Below are 16,898 nucleotides of genomic sequence, written 5' to 3'. Positions count from 1 at the left end.
TTTTTTTTTGTATATACACATTACAAGCAATGGGATAAAGACCATTGGTACATTTCAGAGGCAAAACTCTCTGCAGCACGGGACTGGTGTGGGGATGGTTTCATTCCAGACTGAGAACACTCTTCTCCAATTTACAATAGATAATGTGCTGAGTGTATAATACAAAAAATGTACAATGATTTCTTAAGAAATCATTGGCACCTTAATTGTGTTATAAAAATCAATAGTTTATCATTTAATGGATTTACTGGACAGAGAAGAGTGGCTATGCTATTTAAAGTTCCACCAGTCATCCAGAGGCTGTTTTTCTCTAATCCTATTCAAAAATTCTCTGAATCAAAGAAGCATGACAAAACTACAAAAGGCATTACACAAAATAGTCTTCTACACTGCAAAGCTGAAATGAAACAACCAATAGATTGGTATAGTTTGGGGTGTGTGAAGACTGTAACTCCTGTAAAGCTCAGTAGCAGGTGCAAAGAGAACCTGCAAATGTTTTTAACTCTAACATAATTTGCCAAACTTAAGCACAGGTTACTTCAATACTAAGGCAAACCATGGCAGGTTTTTATTTTTCCTCTATGCTTTCCTCGTTATTACATAGCTTTAATGAACTATCCTGAAGGAAAGAAGGGCATTAGCACATACACTGCATAACGCTGATGGATCTTTCAGTTACAGAAATTCACCACCTTTCTTCAGACGATACCACATTTTTTTAATCTGTAAACAGATACCAGTTGCCTCAAAATAAACCAAACAAATCAAAAAAGAGGAAAAAATTAATAATCTTTTTAGCACCATGCTGGTTGTCTTTCTACATCCATGAATGCTGGCTAACTAGTTAGGCATCCTCATTAAACACATCTTTATGATTTAAGGGTTTAAATGCATGCACTGAACTGAAATGTGGCCAGCTGGTGACATGGGTGGATTCTTATAAGGCCTGACAAGACGTAAGCAGCCAGTTTCAAGTATTACTGTCTGAGGACACAGTGCTTTTTGGAGAATTTGCAACACATTTATTTTACAGAAAGACTATGTTTTTTTCCATGCTTTATCAACAGAATTAGTCTGGTGATGGAGAGTTGTCTTTGCTCTGAACTCACCACTGTCCAGTGTGGTGTAGAGAACAGAGAGACACAGAGGGAACGTCTCAACAACTATTCTATCCCTGCTCCAGCTGTGTTTATCCCCTTGACAGTCCCTTTGACCACGACCCTTCAGGAGTCCCCTTCTGTGTTTGAGTATCAAGATTACACATCAGTGAGAGGAAACTTCATGAAAGTCTAATCTTGGAAGTACGTACCACAGAAATTGGCCCAACTGTGTTTTTCCATAACAACCCACAACCCTCAAATAAGAATTCTTACAGAATGTCCATGACTGCATATTTGTGGGGCTTTGGAAAATAGACTGTGAATTGATTCTCAATTTTAACATATTTGCCCAAGAAGAGTCTTCTGCAAACTGCTGTTTTCTGAATCACAGGTGTTACTTCACCCTTCGAAAAGCAAAGCCTTAAGATGATGGAAAGATTATATACATCTCTCACAGAATTTATTATCTTCTAGAAGATCAAACAGACAGTGATGCTAATCAATGAATTTCACTTTTTAATTTATTTGAACAGTATTTCTATCAAAAAACTAAGGTACAAATAAAAATGAGAAAAAATTCAGAGCTCATGTATGTGACTGAAGAAGAAGTAATCATTCTGCTAGAAATTGTTCCAAGATCCACAAATACTAGTGGATACAATGGTGACTATGCAGTTAAATTATGCTGCATGATGTAATCTTGGCAAACATACTCCTAGGAAGGTCACTGGCTGAGCAGGAATGTTCAGAGGAAATGCAGAGTGGCCTGGCACAGGGGCAAGTATGCCTCGGCTCTGTGGCAGCTGTTACCAAGCAAAGGCTAAGCAGGCAGCAACTCAGATCATGTCTCCCTTCCTTGCACATTGAGAATGGCAAGAAGGAGCTACAAAAAAAATCATAGGACGCCTGGGGGGTCATCTTTTTTAGCTTAACTAGCATTTATAATATATATATCTCAAGACAAAACATAGCATTTTACAAAATAAAGTATGAACTAGAAAGACAAGAGATGTCCAGACTACATGAACTGACAGTCTCAAAAAACACAAACCAATGTTCAGAATATTGTACAGAAGAGACTGGCAAATGGTCATTAGAGCTGAAATGAGCTTTACACAGAGGGATGGGAGACTGCTCCAAGTGTGAGCAATGATATGTAATAAGGCTAAGTCAGGCAAGGATGAAGGAAATTACAGAACTATTCCTATGGATATAAACCCAAGCTATGTCAGTGGGGGTCCTTTAAAAATGGCTGGGTTTAATATCACACATCAGATATCTAGTGCACATTGCATACTCTCCTAAATCAAATCAATTCATTTCCCAGCATGATGCTCCTAACTTCTCAGTATTTTAATTCAAGACCTAACCACACCTTACACTTAGGTTATTTATGAGAAGAAAGGATGTTCATGTGTTCCATTTTCCTAGTCTAAGACACAATAGAAATCTCTTCACTGAAATATGTTCTAACATGTAAGGGATGAAGATAACTGTATAAGAATTCTCACAGTTTTTCCCAAATTATTACCCAAGTACTTGCTGAACACTCTGCCTTTCCAGGGCTTTAGTAGATGTACACTGCTCAGAGGCTTCAAATATTTAGCCAAACAAAATTGCATAACCCAGCAGCTCAGGCACCTACTGCAGCCAAACTACAGGTGCAATCTCAAAGAATTCATTTCTTTGAATTTCTTTGAACAAACACCCTGATTGTTTCATTACTGGTTTCACAGTACTTCCCACATCTTCATGATTCCAAAACATGGAAGTATGTTGCAAGCATGTATACATATTGCAGACTATGAAAGTATGATGTGCTCAGGCTATGGATGGACCAAATTTAATGGCACAAGATTCCCTGCCAGTCTTACATTACCTGCAATGTTTGGGTCATAAGATATAAAATTTCTTCTGTAAAACTGGAAAGAAACAGGGAAAAAAAGAATTCCCTCACAGTATGTCAAAAACCTGTTTCCAGCAGGGGCTGGCAAAGGGTACTTGGGCAACCCGGTTTTGCCCCCAGCAGGCAGGTAGCTCCTTATACCTTACACTCACAAATTACTCTTTCAAACACCATTTCAACTTCAGCCTGAATCTCAGTTTTTAACTGGAATTTCTAAACTACTCAAGCCTTAACGTAACTCCTATCAGAAGGGGTGCAGGGTTCTTAGATACAGTATTTTATGTAATTTCAAAACGACTTTGAGTTAAAGCATATGTAATGAACTATGTAATTTCTGTTGGCTACAGAATTCCACAATAATTTTTTAACCTTTTTCCTATCATTGTCTGTCTTCTGTCCTTGTTCTACTTTTTATTTAATAACCTGTAGCTCTGCTTTAGTATTATTGTTTTCCTTATCTCCAATACCTAAGAACTCTAATCAGTGTAATCCAGTATATGATAAAACAACACTGGATTTCTTTGAAAATCCTAAAGTAATATGAGAAAGCTAAATACATTTTAAAACTGATTTAACTCATTCCCTTCCTTGGGAAAATCAGGATGGTACCTCCAGGAGGAAAAGCAAGGAAGGCAAGCAGAGCGATGGAGGGCTGAGCACAGCAGGTCTCATTCATTGGGGGCTCAGCCCTTCCAGCTCATGTATTTCATTATGCCATAATGGGTTACAAAGTTATTAATAATTGCTCTTCGTGGAAACATTAAGACACACTTTGATGAAGAAAATGGTATTCCAGTACTTTTCTGTGAAAAGGCTAAAAAGCTTCATGAAGAAATGCTGTGATCAAAAAAGCAGTCACTTCAAGGGAAGATCTGCTTTGACTAATATTTCATTATAAAACCCCAGATCAAATTGGTGCCCCATAACCTTGTTCCCAGAGGTTTTTGAAGCCATCGGGAGGTGTTTGCTTGTACTTTCCAGTTATGTTAAAGTAATGGGGCCGTCCTTCTCGCTTCCTTCTCATAGGGAAAAATGCCAGATGTCCAAGGGCAATGTAGTTCCTTAAAAATCAAGAACTGTGATGTGGCTGCTGTAGCTCACCCTTCATCCCTCTCACCAAAAAAAAAAAAAAAAAAAAAAACACCAAAACCAAAAACCAAAAAACAACAACAACACATTTTAGAGAATGTAGAGAATGTAGCCTTAAAGGAGAAAGGGCAAATATATTTCATGAGTTGACCGAGTTGACATACCAACGACATTTGCACTTCCACCCGCACGGGCACTGGGTGACACGGCGCCATTTCGCACACGCTTGAGGCACCTGTGAGGGGCCAGCAGAGGCTCTGCCATTTGTGGATGACTTGGTGCGGAGCCGGGGACCGCAGACCACCGCCGCCCAGCCCTGGGGGGCCGCCGCCGGCGACCCCGAGCTGGTACCGGGCCTCAGGGGCCGCCCCGCGCCGCCGCCTGCAACGGCCCCGCCGGCCGCACACAGGTGAGACCCGGCGGGGATGGACCTCCCCAGGCCTGAGCCTGGCCCTGACCCTGAGCCTGGCCCTGACCCTGAGCCTGGCCCTGGCCCTGGCCCTGGCCCTGGCCCTGGCCCTGGCCCTGGCCCTGGTCCTGGCCCTGGCCCTGGTCCTGACCCTGACCCCGGCCCCGGCCCCGACCCCCGTCCTGACCCCGGCCCCGGCTCCAGCGGAGGGCGGGGGTGCCGCGGCCGTGCCGCTGTAGCTGCGCAGGGAAGCGGGGGCCGCAGGTGGTCGTGGGTCTTGTGTCAAAGCGTTTTGCAGTCCAATTTTTATAAAGCAAAAGCTTCGATTTTAAGTTACTTTTCCCCTTAATTCTGCGGGTTGTGCATAAAAGCTGCTCTGCTTCGCCCGTTGGAGCACCAGTAGGCTTGCAATAGCTTATTAATGGTCTTTCTGCCCATTTATTATGCTAACTTGTATTTTGAGAAAATATATAGCGGTGTTACAAACTCAGCTTTAAATATTTAATATGTGGAATTCATTTGTCTGAGAGATACTAAAACCCTTCATCAGTGATGAACTGCTTTCCCTGCAGTGTCCCAGCCACCATAAATCAGCTCTGGCTTTGGGCCCATGATGCTGAGTTATATGTATGAACAGTCTTGGGTCTAAGCCTGTGTGCCCTGCCAAAAATAGTCTATTCGTGTCATTTTTCAGTGCAAATTAGTAGTATGTGCAAATTCACTTTATTTTGCTTCACAGATATGACTTTGGAATAAAAAATCTTAAATAAACATAGCTTTTCCAACGCTGGGATGTTGATCAGGAACTTGTATTCATATACTTATATAAATAGTACCTTTTAAGACAGGGGACTAACCATGACTATGAAAGCTTTTAGGTCTGTGTGAGTCTGTCCATCCCTGTGTCTCCTGGATTTAGATTGGTGCTTAGTACTAATTAGATTAAGAAAGCATGAAGGTCCATTTACATTTGCTGTTCCTGAAATACTCTTTTTGCTTGTTAATTTCAAAGGACCAATTGTTGGAATCTGGGACTACATAAACACCAGATATTATTGAAATATACGTAAGAAGCTGTCATAGAATGGAGATAGTTTTATGGAATCCTAGGTGGCTTGTGTGAATGGAAGGAATAAGGGGCCCTTTGGATACTGCCACTTTATTGTTTGCATAAGAAGGATGGTGAAGCTAATGATCAGAGTCACTGCACAAATCAAGACATCACAAGGTAAATTTGGATAGAAATTTATTCAAAGATAAATATCTTTCATTGTTGCTTAACTTTATAAATTACATTCTTGATTATTTGCCATTGACTGGTACTTTAGGTTTGTATTTCCAGTTGGACAGATATACTAAAGTACGTGGTTCAGGGCAAGAAAATACTAAGTTTGATCTGAGACTAAAAAATGAGAAAGCTACTAGTTTATGGCATTCTACAAAGATGTCATAAAATACCTGTTTATTTGATAACTATGCAAAAAAATGAGGACTTGAATTTCAAATTGCTGTTGATTCTTTTTTAATATAGTCCCTCTGGATTTTAAGCGCTCTTGATTTTCTGGAGGGACTGGGAAGAGGAAAGGCGAAAAGAGGAAAAATATTGCAACTATCAATTTTCCAGACCATTCTCTCCTTTAAGAATAGCTTACTATAATTAAAAACAGTAGTACTTGATACATAATGAAAGTACTTTTTAACATTACCTCAGTAATTACATGACAAATATATAGTTCACTTAACGGTTTTAGTGGCGACCAATCTTAATAGCAAAGGTAATTTCTAGTCTTCACTTGTAGTAATGAAATTTGGTAAGTTATAATTAAGCAAAGATGTATTGCAGTGTCACTTGCAGTATTTTTCCTGCCTTAATGAAAAACGTTCTGACATTTTGCTGATTTCACAGAGGTGTTGACAATGACAGCTACAGCTTTGTAGCTAAATGATGTGTCCAAATACAAATGCTTATAAACTTTGGGTCTAGTTTACCTTCCACTGAAATTAGGAAGAGCCACCTGGTCATGAATTTGGTACCTACAACAGTCATCAGTTTTCTGAGTCTGCATAAAATATGTTCTTAAAATTAACAGATAAGCTACCTTGTCCATATGAATATCAGTTTAAAACACAGCTGCATTGATAAAGAATTTTAAGCCAGAATACTGGCAGTAGTCCTTGAAAGAGGTGAGTTATTTTTTCAGTCTCTGAACATAAAACCTTTTATACAGTAACTTTTAGATCAGAATTCCTTATGTTTCTTTAGTCCTAATATTTTTTCCTGAGATGTAACAGAGCTGCAAAATATGTGAGGGCTGTGCTAGGTGCATGATGCTTGGAAAGTCTGAAACTGATCTTTAAAGCAAAAGTTAGTGAAAGTGCTTTGACCCCAGGAAAAAAAAAAATTATTCCTTTACATCTCCTTCACATAAAATTAATAATAAAGAAAAACTGGGAGTTGGTGAAATCCTCAGTCCTCAAAGTGTGAGTTACAGGGATACACTCATCTTAAATGTGTCCTGCAGGAGGGCTGGGCTCCTGTCCCTCATTCACTTGAGGTCCTTCACATTCTGCTCTGGCAAAGGGAGTCAGAATAGTAGGTCATTGAGATTAGTTTCATGGTTCCACTACTTCTCACTAAGGTATGAATCACACAATTTTGAATAGTTCAAGCTTGTTTAAAGGCTGTAGATAATAACAAAGATAGGGCTGCAGACAGAAAACTGAACAGTGATTTCAGAAATAAGTGATCTTTATATTAAGTGAATATTTAGAGAGAAGGAGAAGTCTAATACACTTGCTTTAGAAGTGCATACTTTAAAAGGTATTTCTAAAATGTCTAGTTCATAATTAAGTAGCTCAATATAACTATTAATGAAGTAATTAAAAAAAAATACCAACAGGCAGAAAATCTGTGTAGAAAACGGTATAAAACATAGAATAATGCAACTTAGAAGTGCAGTGAAAATATTAGTTAAATTTGATCAAAATACTATTTACAAGTTTTGATAGGCCTGTTACAAATGCTGTGTTTTTAAATTTCATTCTCCTTATAATCAAAAAATTGTGAATGAACTAATATTTCTGGCAACAGCATGGGATAAATTTACAATATCTAATTGTTTTTCCATTTTTATTTTATTTACAGACAATTTTAAGATTTAATTGTTGCTGATTAAAATAAATGTGGATAAATATCAATAGATTTCATCACCTTTATATAAATGAATGATTATTTACTTTTTCAAATAGAATGTTGCCCTAATCCTTTAGTTGGATTCATTCTTCATGAATTCATGCATATTGTCACTGAATTTCTAGTTCATTTGTAGTCATAGATATTTTCTTAATTTTTTTTAAACTTTGTTATTCTTTGGTTGTGACAGCTGAACTGTTCATTATGAGAAGCTGTATTTAGAATCATCTGGTCAACTTATTGTTTCTGTTAAAAATCTGGTTGCAGTCTGAAAAATATCCAGTAATTAAAAATACTTAATTCTTAACTTGTTTTACCCAAACTGAACATGAACAGAACAAAGTATATCAAGTAAAACTGAGGCAGAATCTTGTGAAAAGATTCTTCTGTAACTTGAGGAGCACTTTCAGTTCTCACTGAAGGTGCTTGTTGTTTCTTGTGGCGGATTTTCCCTGTCTCTGGAGAGTGACAGCTTCCTTTTATGTTCAGGGTGTCTTCACTTTCTGTTGATGCCAGGTGAGCCCCCAGACACTCAGTGAGATCAAAGAAGAATGTGGGAGGCTTCCAGTGTCAGTCCCTTCCCTTTCCACTGTTCCAATTCTATAACTGCAGACATCTCTTAATTGACAGTGACTTGAGCAGCCCTCAGATAACTGAAGTGCTTGGTTTGAGTCTTACAGTAATCATCCTCAAAGAATTCTGAATGTAAAAGAAGATAACTTGTCTCAGAAGTCTCTGCCAAGTACCTCTAGACTGAGAGATTTTTGTTGCAGCTGTTCCATGTTTCTACTTTTCCATATTGAATGTTAAGCTCCTCTTTAATGGATTCTAATGTTTTCCATTGGGCACTTGAGAACAAAGAACAATAAAAAAAATGTGTTAAAGATTATTTTTAAGCATTTTTAAGGAATGAGAAAGTCTTCGTTGATTAAAAATAAGGACTGACATAAAATTCCGATTTTTACTTGGAATATAAGAAAAGACATCCCTGAATACTTGATACACAAAGAGAATGTTTTCCAATACAGTATCAATATTAATATTATTTTGGTGTTAATTCTATTGCAGTAGCACTCTGATGCAGTTGATATACATTTCTACTCAGAAAAGTACTTTGCAATAATATTCACATATATTAAAATATGGGCTGAAGTATCATTATAGGATTTTTTTCATGTCAAATCCTATATAAAGTTGTTTGTTTGTTTTCCAGCATAGCTTGCAAGTGTCTTTACTGATTGAGAAGCTAAAATTATTTTCTACCTTTGAAAGCTGGAAAAATGTTCAGAAACAACTATCAGGTAAAACAAAAATAATTATAATTTTTACCCATTTTCATTTCATCTCTGAGAGAGCTAAATTAAAATAGATTATCTTGAGAGGCAAAAAGTACAGCTACAGGAGTGTTTTTTATAGAAGTGTTAGAAATACTGGGTAGCTGCTGATGATGTCAGGTCTAGAATGGGCACAATGTGAGTTTGCCAGTGGCTTTTGTTCTTTATCCTTATGGGCCAGGGAAGGCACATCTGCTTCCATGCAGTCATGGAATGAATCCCCACTCCTAATGTGTAGTCAGAAAAGGGGGTTGGCTTATTCCTTTGGTCCAGCACAAGCTTGTGACAACAGCAGTCACATTATTTGGAACTTCAATATCCCTTTTACTTCTTCCTGGCCTCTCTTTCCCACCACACTTTGCCTCCCTTTCTCCGCACCGGTCCCATCCTGAGAGAACAACCCACCCCAACTGCATTTTTCCCACTGGTCCCAGATGTGCACTGGTCCCAGATGTGCAACTTCTGTACTCAAAACTGATGCTGTTCCCTAGGCTGTCTCACGTTTTCATGGAATTTCTGATGCCAAGCTGCCACTGGCTTTGCAGGATTGTGCTCCCCAAAGATGCCACATACTCCCCTCGAGTTGATTGTGGAGTTTGGCAGTTTCTTGCCGAACTTCACTGGGGCCCTCAGTGAGACCCAACCATCCTACACAGCACCAAGTAACTTTTGTCAGCTTCTTGCATCACTGTTTGTTTGACATTTCCTCATGTCATGTCTGGTATTTTCCATGTCCTGTTCAGTTTTACCTCAAATCAGGGCCAATTCCAGGGCTGTGCTATTAACAAAATGCATTTATAAAGATGGAAGAAAAAGCCACTTGTTTAACATTTGCTGCAAGCACACACAGCTTGGCAGTTAAAAATATTTTTTTACTTTTTGAGAGCTTGATCCTGCAGTCCTTAAATAAATCAGGTAACTTGGAAATTTATAGTATACCATATCATCCACTGTAAGTTTAAAAAATATTTTGAGTGCAGTTTATGGAATGCCATTTTGGATTTCCTTAAAATTTACTAAGTCCAGTCACTGGGATCAGGCATATGGCTGGAGCTGCCAGGTGTGTGTGGGCAGAGGAAATTGCCTAATTCATATACAGTGCAGAGTTGATGTTCTCTGAAAAACTAATCTGAGGAGCATTTCTTTTGCTTGCCCCTCTTGCTCATTCTGACTTGCAGGCAATTGCTTGGGCAGCTGAGCATAAAGAGAATTGGGGAGTGCAGGCAACTAGAAATGAGAAGGGAATGGCAGAGTTGTAATGATTGATTAGGTCAACCATGCTGCTGAAAAATGCTTAGCAAACTGTAGGCTGAGTGCATCAGATGTCACAAAAAATGTGACATCAAATGGCAAAAATCTAGAAGCAAGTAATTCCCTAATCAGAGGTGATAAAGCCAACCTCCCCAAGAGCCTGCGTTTAGATTCCCTGATGTCCAATAGGGCACATGCTCCATGTCAGGAGTTTTCACCTGATGGGGACATCCATAATAATCTTCTGTTGCTTCATGAAGGCTGTAGCCCATACCCTTTTCATGGTGATACTGACTGGAACAAATCTACTACCAGGTCCCTTAGGTTGGCCCAGGAAAGTTAGTAAATTTTTGTTTGGTAAAATCAGGCTGGAATTTGGTAACTAGTAGAAAAGTTACTGCAAAATATGTAGGCAGAGCCAGTCACATATGTTGACAAATGGTGCAAACTTCATTTCCATTGGAAATCAGACAAAACATCCAATCTGCAGCACCTTTTATTTTTTAGCAGTGTTTTAAAACTCACTTAATTTGATAAAACATAGAAATCAATCTTACCCAAATAGAAATTAGTCATCTCTTGCATAATTTTAGAATATTTGCAATAATTTCAGAGAATGACATTATAGATAAAATAATTTCAAACACTCCATGGTATTCCTTCAGTTTTATCTTCTGATCCTCTAATAAAGCCAAGTATTGACTACATGAATTGATTGTTATAGTAGTCTAGAAGTTGTTATTGATATTTTGCTGTCTGACTGATCAGTAATGCTGACTCTAGTAGCAGCATGATACAGAGGGATTCTTAGGTTCTCATCTTGACTGTTGATAATTTAGTGCTGAGCATTTGACTGGATGATATATCCTTAAACCATTTTATTATAGGGGGGGCCATTTGTTGAAATACTCAGTGCTCAAGGCAAGAACCCAGGAACAAAATGGAAGATTTTTGGCAACCCATCAGCTATATCAAAAGTAAGTTTTTAAAGAAATCTATAAAACTTAGAGTATATACCAGAAAAATGTGAATGAAGCTTAAAATTAGAAGGTAATGAGGGCTTTGACCTGACAGTGGAGTTGTCACTTACAGTTCTGTCATTATGGCAGACTAAATGACTACTTAAATTACTTTTATATGCCTGCTTGCAGACTGAGTTGGTCACAGTAATTTTACAGTTTAAATATTTAGAAAGTAATTTTGGTACTCTAGTAACCAATGAATTGAGCTTTGCTCACTGAATCATGAGTCCTGTTTGTCAGCATTATTTGTTCATAAAACACACAAATAAAGAACTTGTGTGGATTATATATTTGCCATCCATATTTGTGTGAATTATATTTTTGCCCTCACATGTGAACCAGTCATACTTGCAGTGCCATCTGCATTTCCTGATTAAAAAAAAAAAATAGCTTTGCATGTTAGTAGCATGGCTGGTTGTCAGGAGGAGAATTCTATCAGGATGCTTATTTTGTTGTTCCTTTTTGTAGGAATACGACAGAGAACTAAAAGGCTTTGTTTTTGTACTTGAAGGAAATAGTCTAATCAACAAAATGAAGCTACCAAGGGAAACCAAACAAACTTGTGAGTATCAAAGAATTAAATGTCTGTGATGATGTTCTGATTATTACATCAATCTTATATTGGAATGCAAAACTTACACTATTCTCCCTTAGTTCAGGCATAATTCAGCATAGGAAAAGTGTTTTTTCATTAACTTTTTAGTAGGTCAATTACAAATAAGTAAAACTTGCAGAAATTCCAGATTAGACTGAGTGCTGTAGGGAAGATCCAGCATGTTCTGGTGCTGCCAAATTCACTGGTATACCTGATCCTGCTGCAGACCAATGTCTGATAAATAACCTCTGACTCCATTCAGCACTTACTAAAGTCAGTAATTCTACTGACATTAAAGAATATGAGCTAGGTTCCTGTCCCCTTTCTCATTTTACTTTTTAAAGAATTTTTACTTTTGTATCAAATCAGCACATGTGGTACAATAAATTTCCACTGTGTTTATGTAATCAGTGTTTAAGAGTAGTATGGAATGTTTTCCCAGCATGTCTTTTGCACCACAATAAACCAGAATCCAAGCAGTCTGCAATACAGCAATCATCATATGCCTTAAACTCCATGATGGGGTGGTGTACCTTATAAGGCTTGTAGGAGTGAATTCAGCTGGTTTAGAATTAACTGCTTGCTTTTGAAAAAAATTGAGATGGTGATTTTAAACAAATTGAATGGGAATATTCTAGTATACTTCTCATGCAGGGTATACAGTAAGACATAAGTTTTTTCCAATAAACACAAAAAAAAAATTAACTTTAGTCTGATTTTCATAAAAGAAATTGGCTGTTATCTTCATTAAAATAAATATTAATGCAATGTGTATTTTTGAGAAACAAGACTGATTTATTTTCAGTGGTACAATAAATTACTATAGCAAATAACAGTAAACAGTTAAAAGAAAAAAATTGCTAACTGTTGCTAAACACTAAAATGAGGATGAATAATTAATTGTGTGGGTAATTACTGCTAAAAATAGTTTGGTTTTAAATTTACTTTAGCTAGTGCTGCACTACTCCAGTCAGGTTTCCATCTGTTACCATTCTGTTTCCTTCTGGCTTGGTCTTTTCCCCTCTTGAGGTGTACGTACCTCAAGTATTTAATTAATCAAGTGTGTGTACGGTCTCCCAGTTGCACTGGAACTTTGTATACTCATCCAAAATAAAAGAAGAAATTTCAATATATGAAATCTAATTTGAAGTTTTAAGGTGTCATTTGGCCCTCAAAAAAGAAAGTTTTGATTTTTCAGTCTTCAGAAGAGGAGCCAATGTTGCTGCTCAGGCTTGTGAAGTCAGTGAAAAGCAGCGTGTACTGTCCCTGATGGAATATCTAAGAAAACAACATATGGTTCAATTCAGACAGCTTTGTACTGTTTTCCCTTGATAGGAAGCTACCTGAATTTTTTTGTTTGTTCCTCAATCAAACTGCTTTGCTATTATTCTAAAAATCAGAAGCCTCCACTGAGCAGTGTTGTCATGATCTGATTTGTATTCTTACCCCAGAGTTTTTTTGAAGTTAGTTAGCAAGGTGTACTTTGTCACCAACATGAGTGCAAGTTTAACATGATTATAAGATAATCTTGATAGGAAAATATTAGTTCATTTTATAGTTCTTATGGGATATTTGTTGTCTTCATGCTCTTGGAGCACAAAAATTGTAAGCTTAAAAAAAGGTTCCTTTTGCTTTCATGAGAATTCCACCGAAGCCACAGATGGGACTTTAAAAACAATACTTTTATTGCAGTTTAAATTGGATTTCTTCAGGTTTTTCTCATGTTCATATGTTGTGTGAACCTTGGGAAATAGTGTTGTAGGAGCATAGCATATGGTAAAAACTCAAAATGCTGGATAGTGAAACATGCATCTGCATGCACACAGTGCTTTTTTTTTTTTCCCCTGTTTCTAGTGGGACTGGTGCAGCAATTTCTGACACTTCAGATTTTTGTGCCATTGGGAAAAGACTTCTCCACTGAGTTACTGTAAGATGCATAAAATTTTCTTGAATACTTAAAGTGAATTCTTGATTGCAGTCATTAATTGTGGTGGCATATTTTGCATTAAAGCATGGTGACTTGTCAAGGCAATAAAAAGTAATTAAGCTAATGAGATCATTATTTCTTAGATGTTCTAAATGCTGACATTCCTTTGAAGACAGAACAAACTCAAAAAAATCCTGAATGAAGATGATGAAAAATCTGAAGAAATGGGACACAAATTTATCAAACATATGAAAATACTGGCGCATGAGGACTGCCTGAAAATTCATAAGAGATTTATTCATAAGTCATAAGAGAGGACCCTTTGGTCCGGAGCAAAAAGAAATACATATAATAATTAGGGGAGAAAAACACAACCAAACAAATGCTAAAAAGCTAGAAAAACAAATGGGTGCTCAATTGGTATAATTATTTCCACACTGTGAAGAAAGAAAGATACAGCAGAAACAGATTTTTTTATTAATTAGTTATGAAATGGTTTAATAGAGTTTTAAACTTGGGTAGTTGACAGGCTTTGGACAACATTTCTCCCCTAGTGACACCATCTGTTTATATATAAACAGCACAACTTTGTAGCCCATAAAATATCTGAAAGTGGATTGACAAAAGAAATATTAGGCCGTTAGAAGCCCTGCAAGAAAAGATGGGTTGAATGATACCAGTTAAATTAGCAATGAAATCATGTAAATTGAAAGAAGGATTTTATTTTTGACTTTCTGTAGGTTTGCATTAAAAGGGGCAAAGGGACAAAAAAAAAAACAGGATATGTCATGCAGCACACAGAGACCAAACAGCAAGTACCATAGCAAAACCAAGATTTGCTTCTTATGGACATTCTGTAGGCAGGAGCAAGATATAATGATTTAATGACAGGTGCAGGAATTCAGATTTTTCTGTAGTGTCATGGTCAGTTTGATTATTTTGGGTATTTGCCACTTTCTTAACAAGAACCTCTTTTCTACTTCTACTAATTTTATTTTTCTCATTGTTTGTTTTTTTTTTTTTGATAAAAACATTTTCTGTCACCTCTCCCACACTTATTTGCCTTTTCTCTTTACAGCTTATATTTTGACTTTACATCTTCTTCATCTTTTCTTTTTACTTCCTGTTCCCATCTTTACTATGTCCCTCTTGTAAAAGCAGATACATGTCTTTATAATATTCCTAGGTAGTTGTATAGATTTAAATACATGTATTTTGTATTTGCAATATATGTATTTTATGTAACATATCTTATATTGTTATATAATGCATATAATACAAACTATATTAACTACAGATTTTCTCTGTAGCTCCAATTACTTTGAATGAATGTGTTTATATCTTAAAAGTACAATATCAGTTGTTCCCAACTTAGTGCAACTGCATGAAAAAGTTAATAAAACTACTTTTAAAATAGTTTTAATACTGAGTTTTGTGTTTGAAATCAACTATACTTACTTGTACCCATAAAGTCCTTCAAGGCTTGCAGAATAGACAATGCATTATTTTATCCTAGCAGACTTAAGATAATCCAGTTAATAATAAAGACAAGTCCTTCTTGCTTCATGTGACTGCTCTTCAGTTCCCATCTTTTCAGATGTTTTGAAAGAAATCTCGTTTGTTTGCAGACAGAATGTTGATGGTGTTGTTTCTTCCTGAAATTTAATGTTCAAAGATGGTTTCTTACACAAACTGACTACTTAGTGCTGAATCTTTGAGCAGCTTCAAGTGAAAATTGATAGCATGCCAAGCTATGAAATTTACTTTATGTAAAAATCACTGACAAGTTTTGTAATAGCTGTGCATGAAGCTTTCTGTTACATTTCTCGCTCTCCCATTCTGCAGAGAGATAGAAACAGGAATTTAGTTGGAGCCTCAACTTCTTTTGCATTCTGTTCAGTGATTGATTTGGTCAGCAAACAAGAATTTCTTCAAGACCATCCATCACTGCTGGCATCAGCTGAGCTAAACTTCCTAACCCGCTGCTGTCAACCAGTCATGCAAGATTCCTGCCATAAATACTGAAATGTGCAAAATACTCTCTATATTAGCTGGTTTATCTTTTCTTCAGAGGAAATCTGTATAGAATTTTAGATACTTTTTTATGTGGCATGATTAGATAAATACCACCACATTAACAGTCAATGTATTGATCTGCATAAAAATGTGTAAAATAGATTGCGGATGAAAAATTTGATGAAGCATAATAAAATCACAACTAAGGTAGAGAGCATGTAATTTATGCAGCTTCTTTGAAGCAAATAATAGCAAAGCTATTAGTAATGCTGAATATAGCTGTCTGCTGCAAATGCAGTAGCCAGTTGTTAAATCTTCAGAGTTATGGATTTTGCTGCTTTGCTGGAAAAGCAACGGTAACTCAATGTTTGAAAAAATATTCACATGTGAGAGAAAACAGCATCTGGCCTGCATTGTCATTTTTGCTTTAGTTCCCAATACATGGACATGTGGGTGTTAATACTTCTGTTTGGCATTTTGACAAGCACTCAAACATTTATTCTTACTGTAATGCCAGTCATGGTCATACTTTGTTTCAGATATGGTTTTTCTCAGTGTTGGGTATCACATGAAATTAGCACATCTTGTAATGAAAAGTTTTACAGCAAATGAGTAGAGCAATTGATGTGAGGAAATAGACCTTGAAATTGTACCATAGCATCAAAAAAAAAAAAAAAACCAACAAAAAAACACCACCCACAAAAAACAAAAATAGTAGGCTGGTCTGGTGTAAGAGCAAGGATGAGATACTCAGTTCCTGGTTATGTACTGAAATATTTTGTGGTCTTATATGATTTCCTGTATGAGTTCCTTGTATGATTTTTTTTCTCAATTCAGGGATGGTACTTATCCATTGCTGCAGCTCCGAAGTCACGCTGCCTCTCTCAGTGATGGCTAATTCATACTGCTTCAAGCTTGTTTAAATCTTTGCATGGTAAACGTCTGTAAATCACATGTGGCACAGCTTATAGCTCTGACATGAAAAGCTGCAGAGCAAACCTGTCCATTGTCAGTGAGAACTGCTGCTGCCCCAAGTCCAGACTTCGTGCTCAGTAT

The 16,898-nt window shown here is 37.0% G+C and overlaps 1 protein-coding gene across 3 annotated transcripts in view; it reads left to right on the top strand.

Annotated features, from left to right (window-relative positions):
- The first annotated feature begins 8,968 nt into the window (after positions 1-8,968).
- The window catches only part of CFAP20DC (CFAP20 domain containing), a 65,281-nt gene continuing 57,351 nt past the window's right edge, over positions 8,969-16,898 (top strand). For 2 of the 3 annotated variants that reach the window (XM_088061896.1, XM_005522237.3), the window contains exons 1-4: positions 8,978-8,998; positions 11,170-11,259; positions 11,773-11,866; positions 13,754-13,826. In XM_088061896.1, coding sequence (XP_087918022.1) covers positions 8,978-8,998; positions 11,170-11,259; positions 11,773-11,866; positions 13,754-13,826 — 278 coding nt within the window. Of the gene's footprint in view, positions 8,999-11,169; positions 11,260-11,772; positions 11,867-13,753; positions 13,827-16,898 lie in introns of all 3 variants that reach the window. The other variant, XM_088061897.1, reaches the window with a different exon arrangement.

This window comes from Pseudopodoces humilis, chromosome 13 (assembly GCF_049639895.1).
Source record: "Pseudopodoces humilis isolate 2021_Gansu_Grassland_sample_001 chromosome 13, ASM4963989v1, whole genome shotgun sequence".
In the NCBI taxonomy this organism is placed as follows: domain Eukaryota; kingdom Metazoa; phylum Chordata; class Aves; order Passeriformes; family Paridae; genus Pseudopodoces; species Pseudopodoces humilis.
The sequence above is the reverse complement of the archived record's forward strand: the minus strand, read 5'-3'. Positions and strand labels throughout refer to the sequence as shown.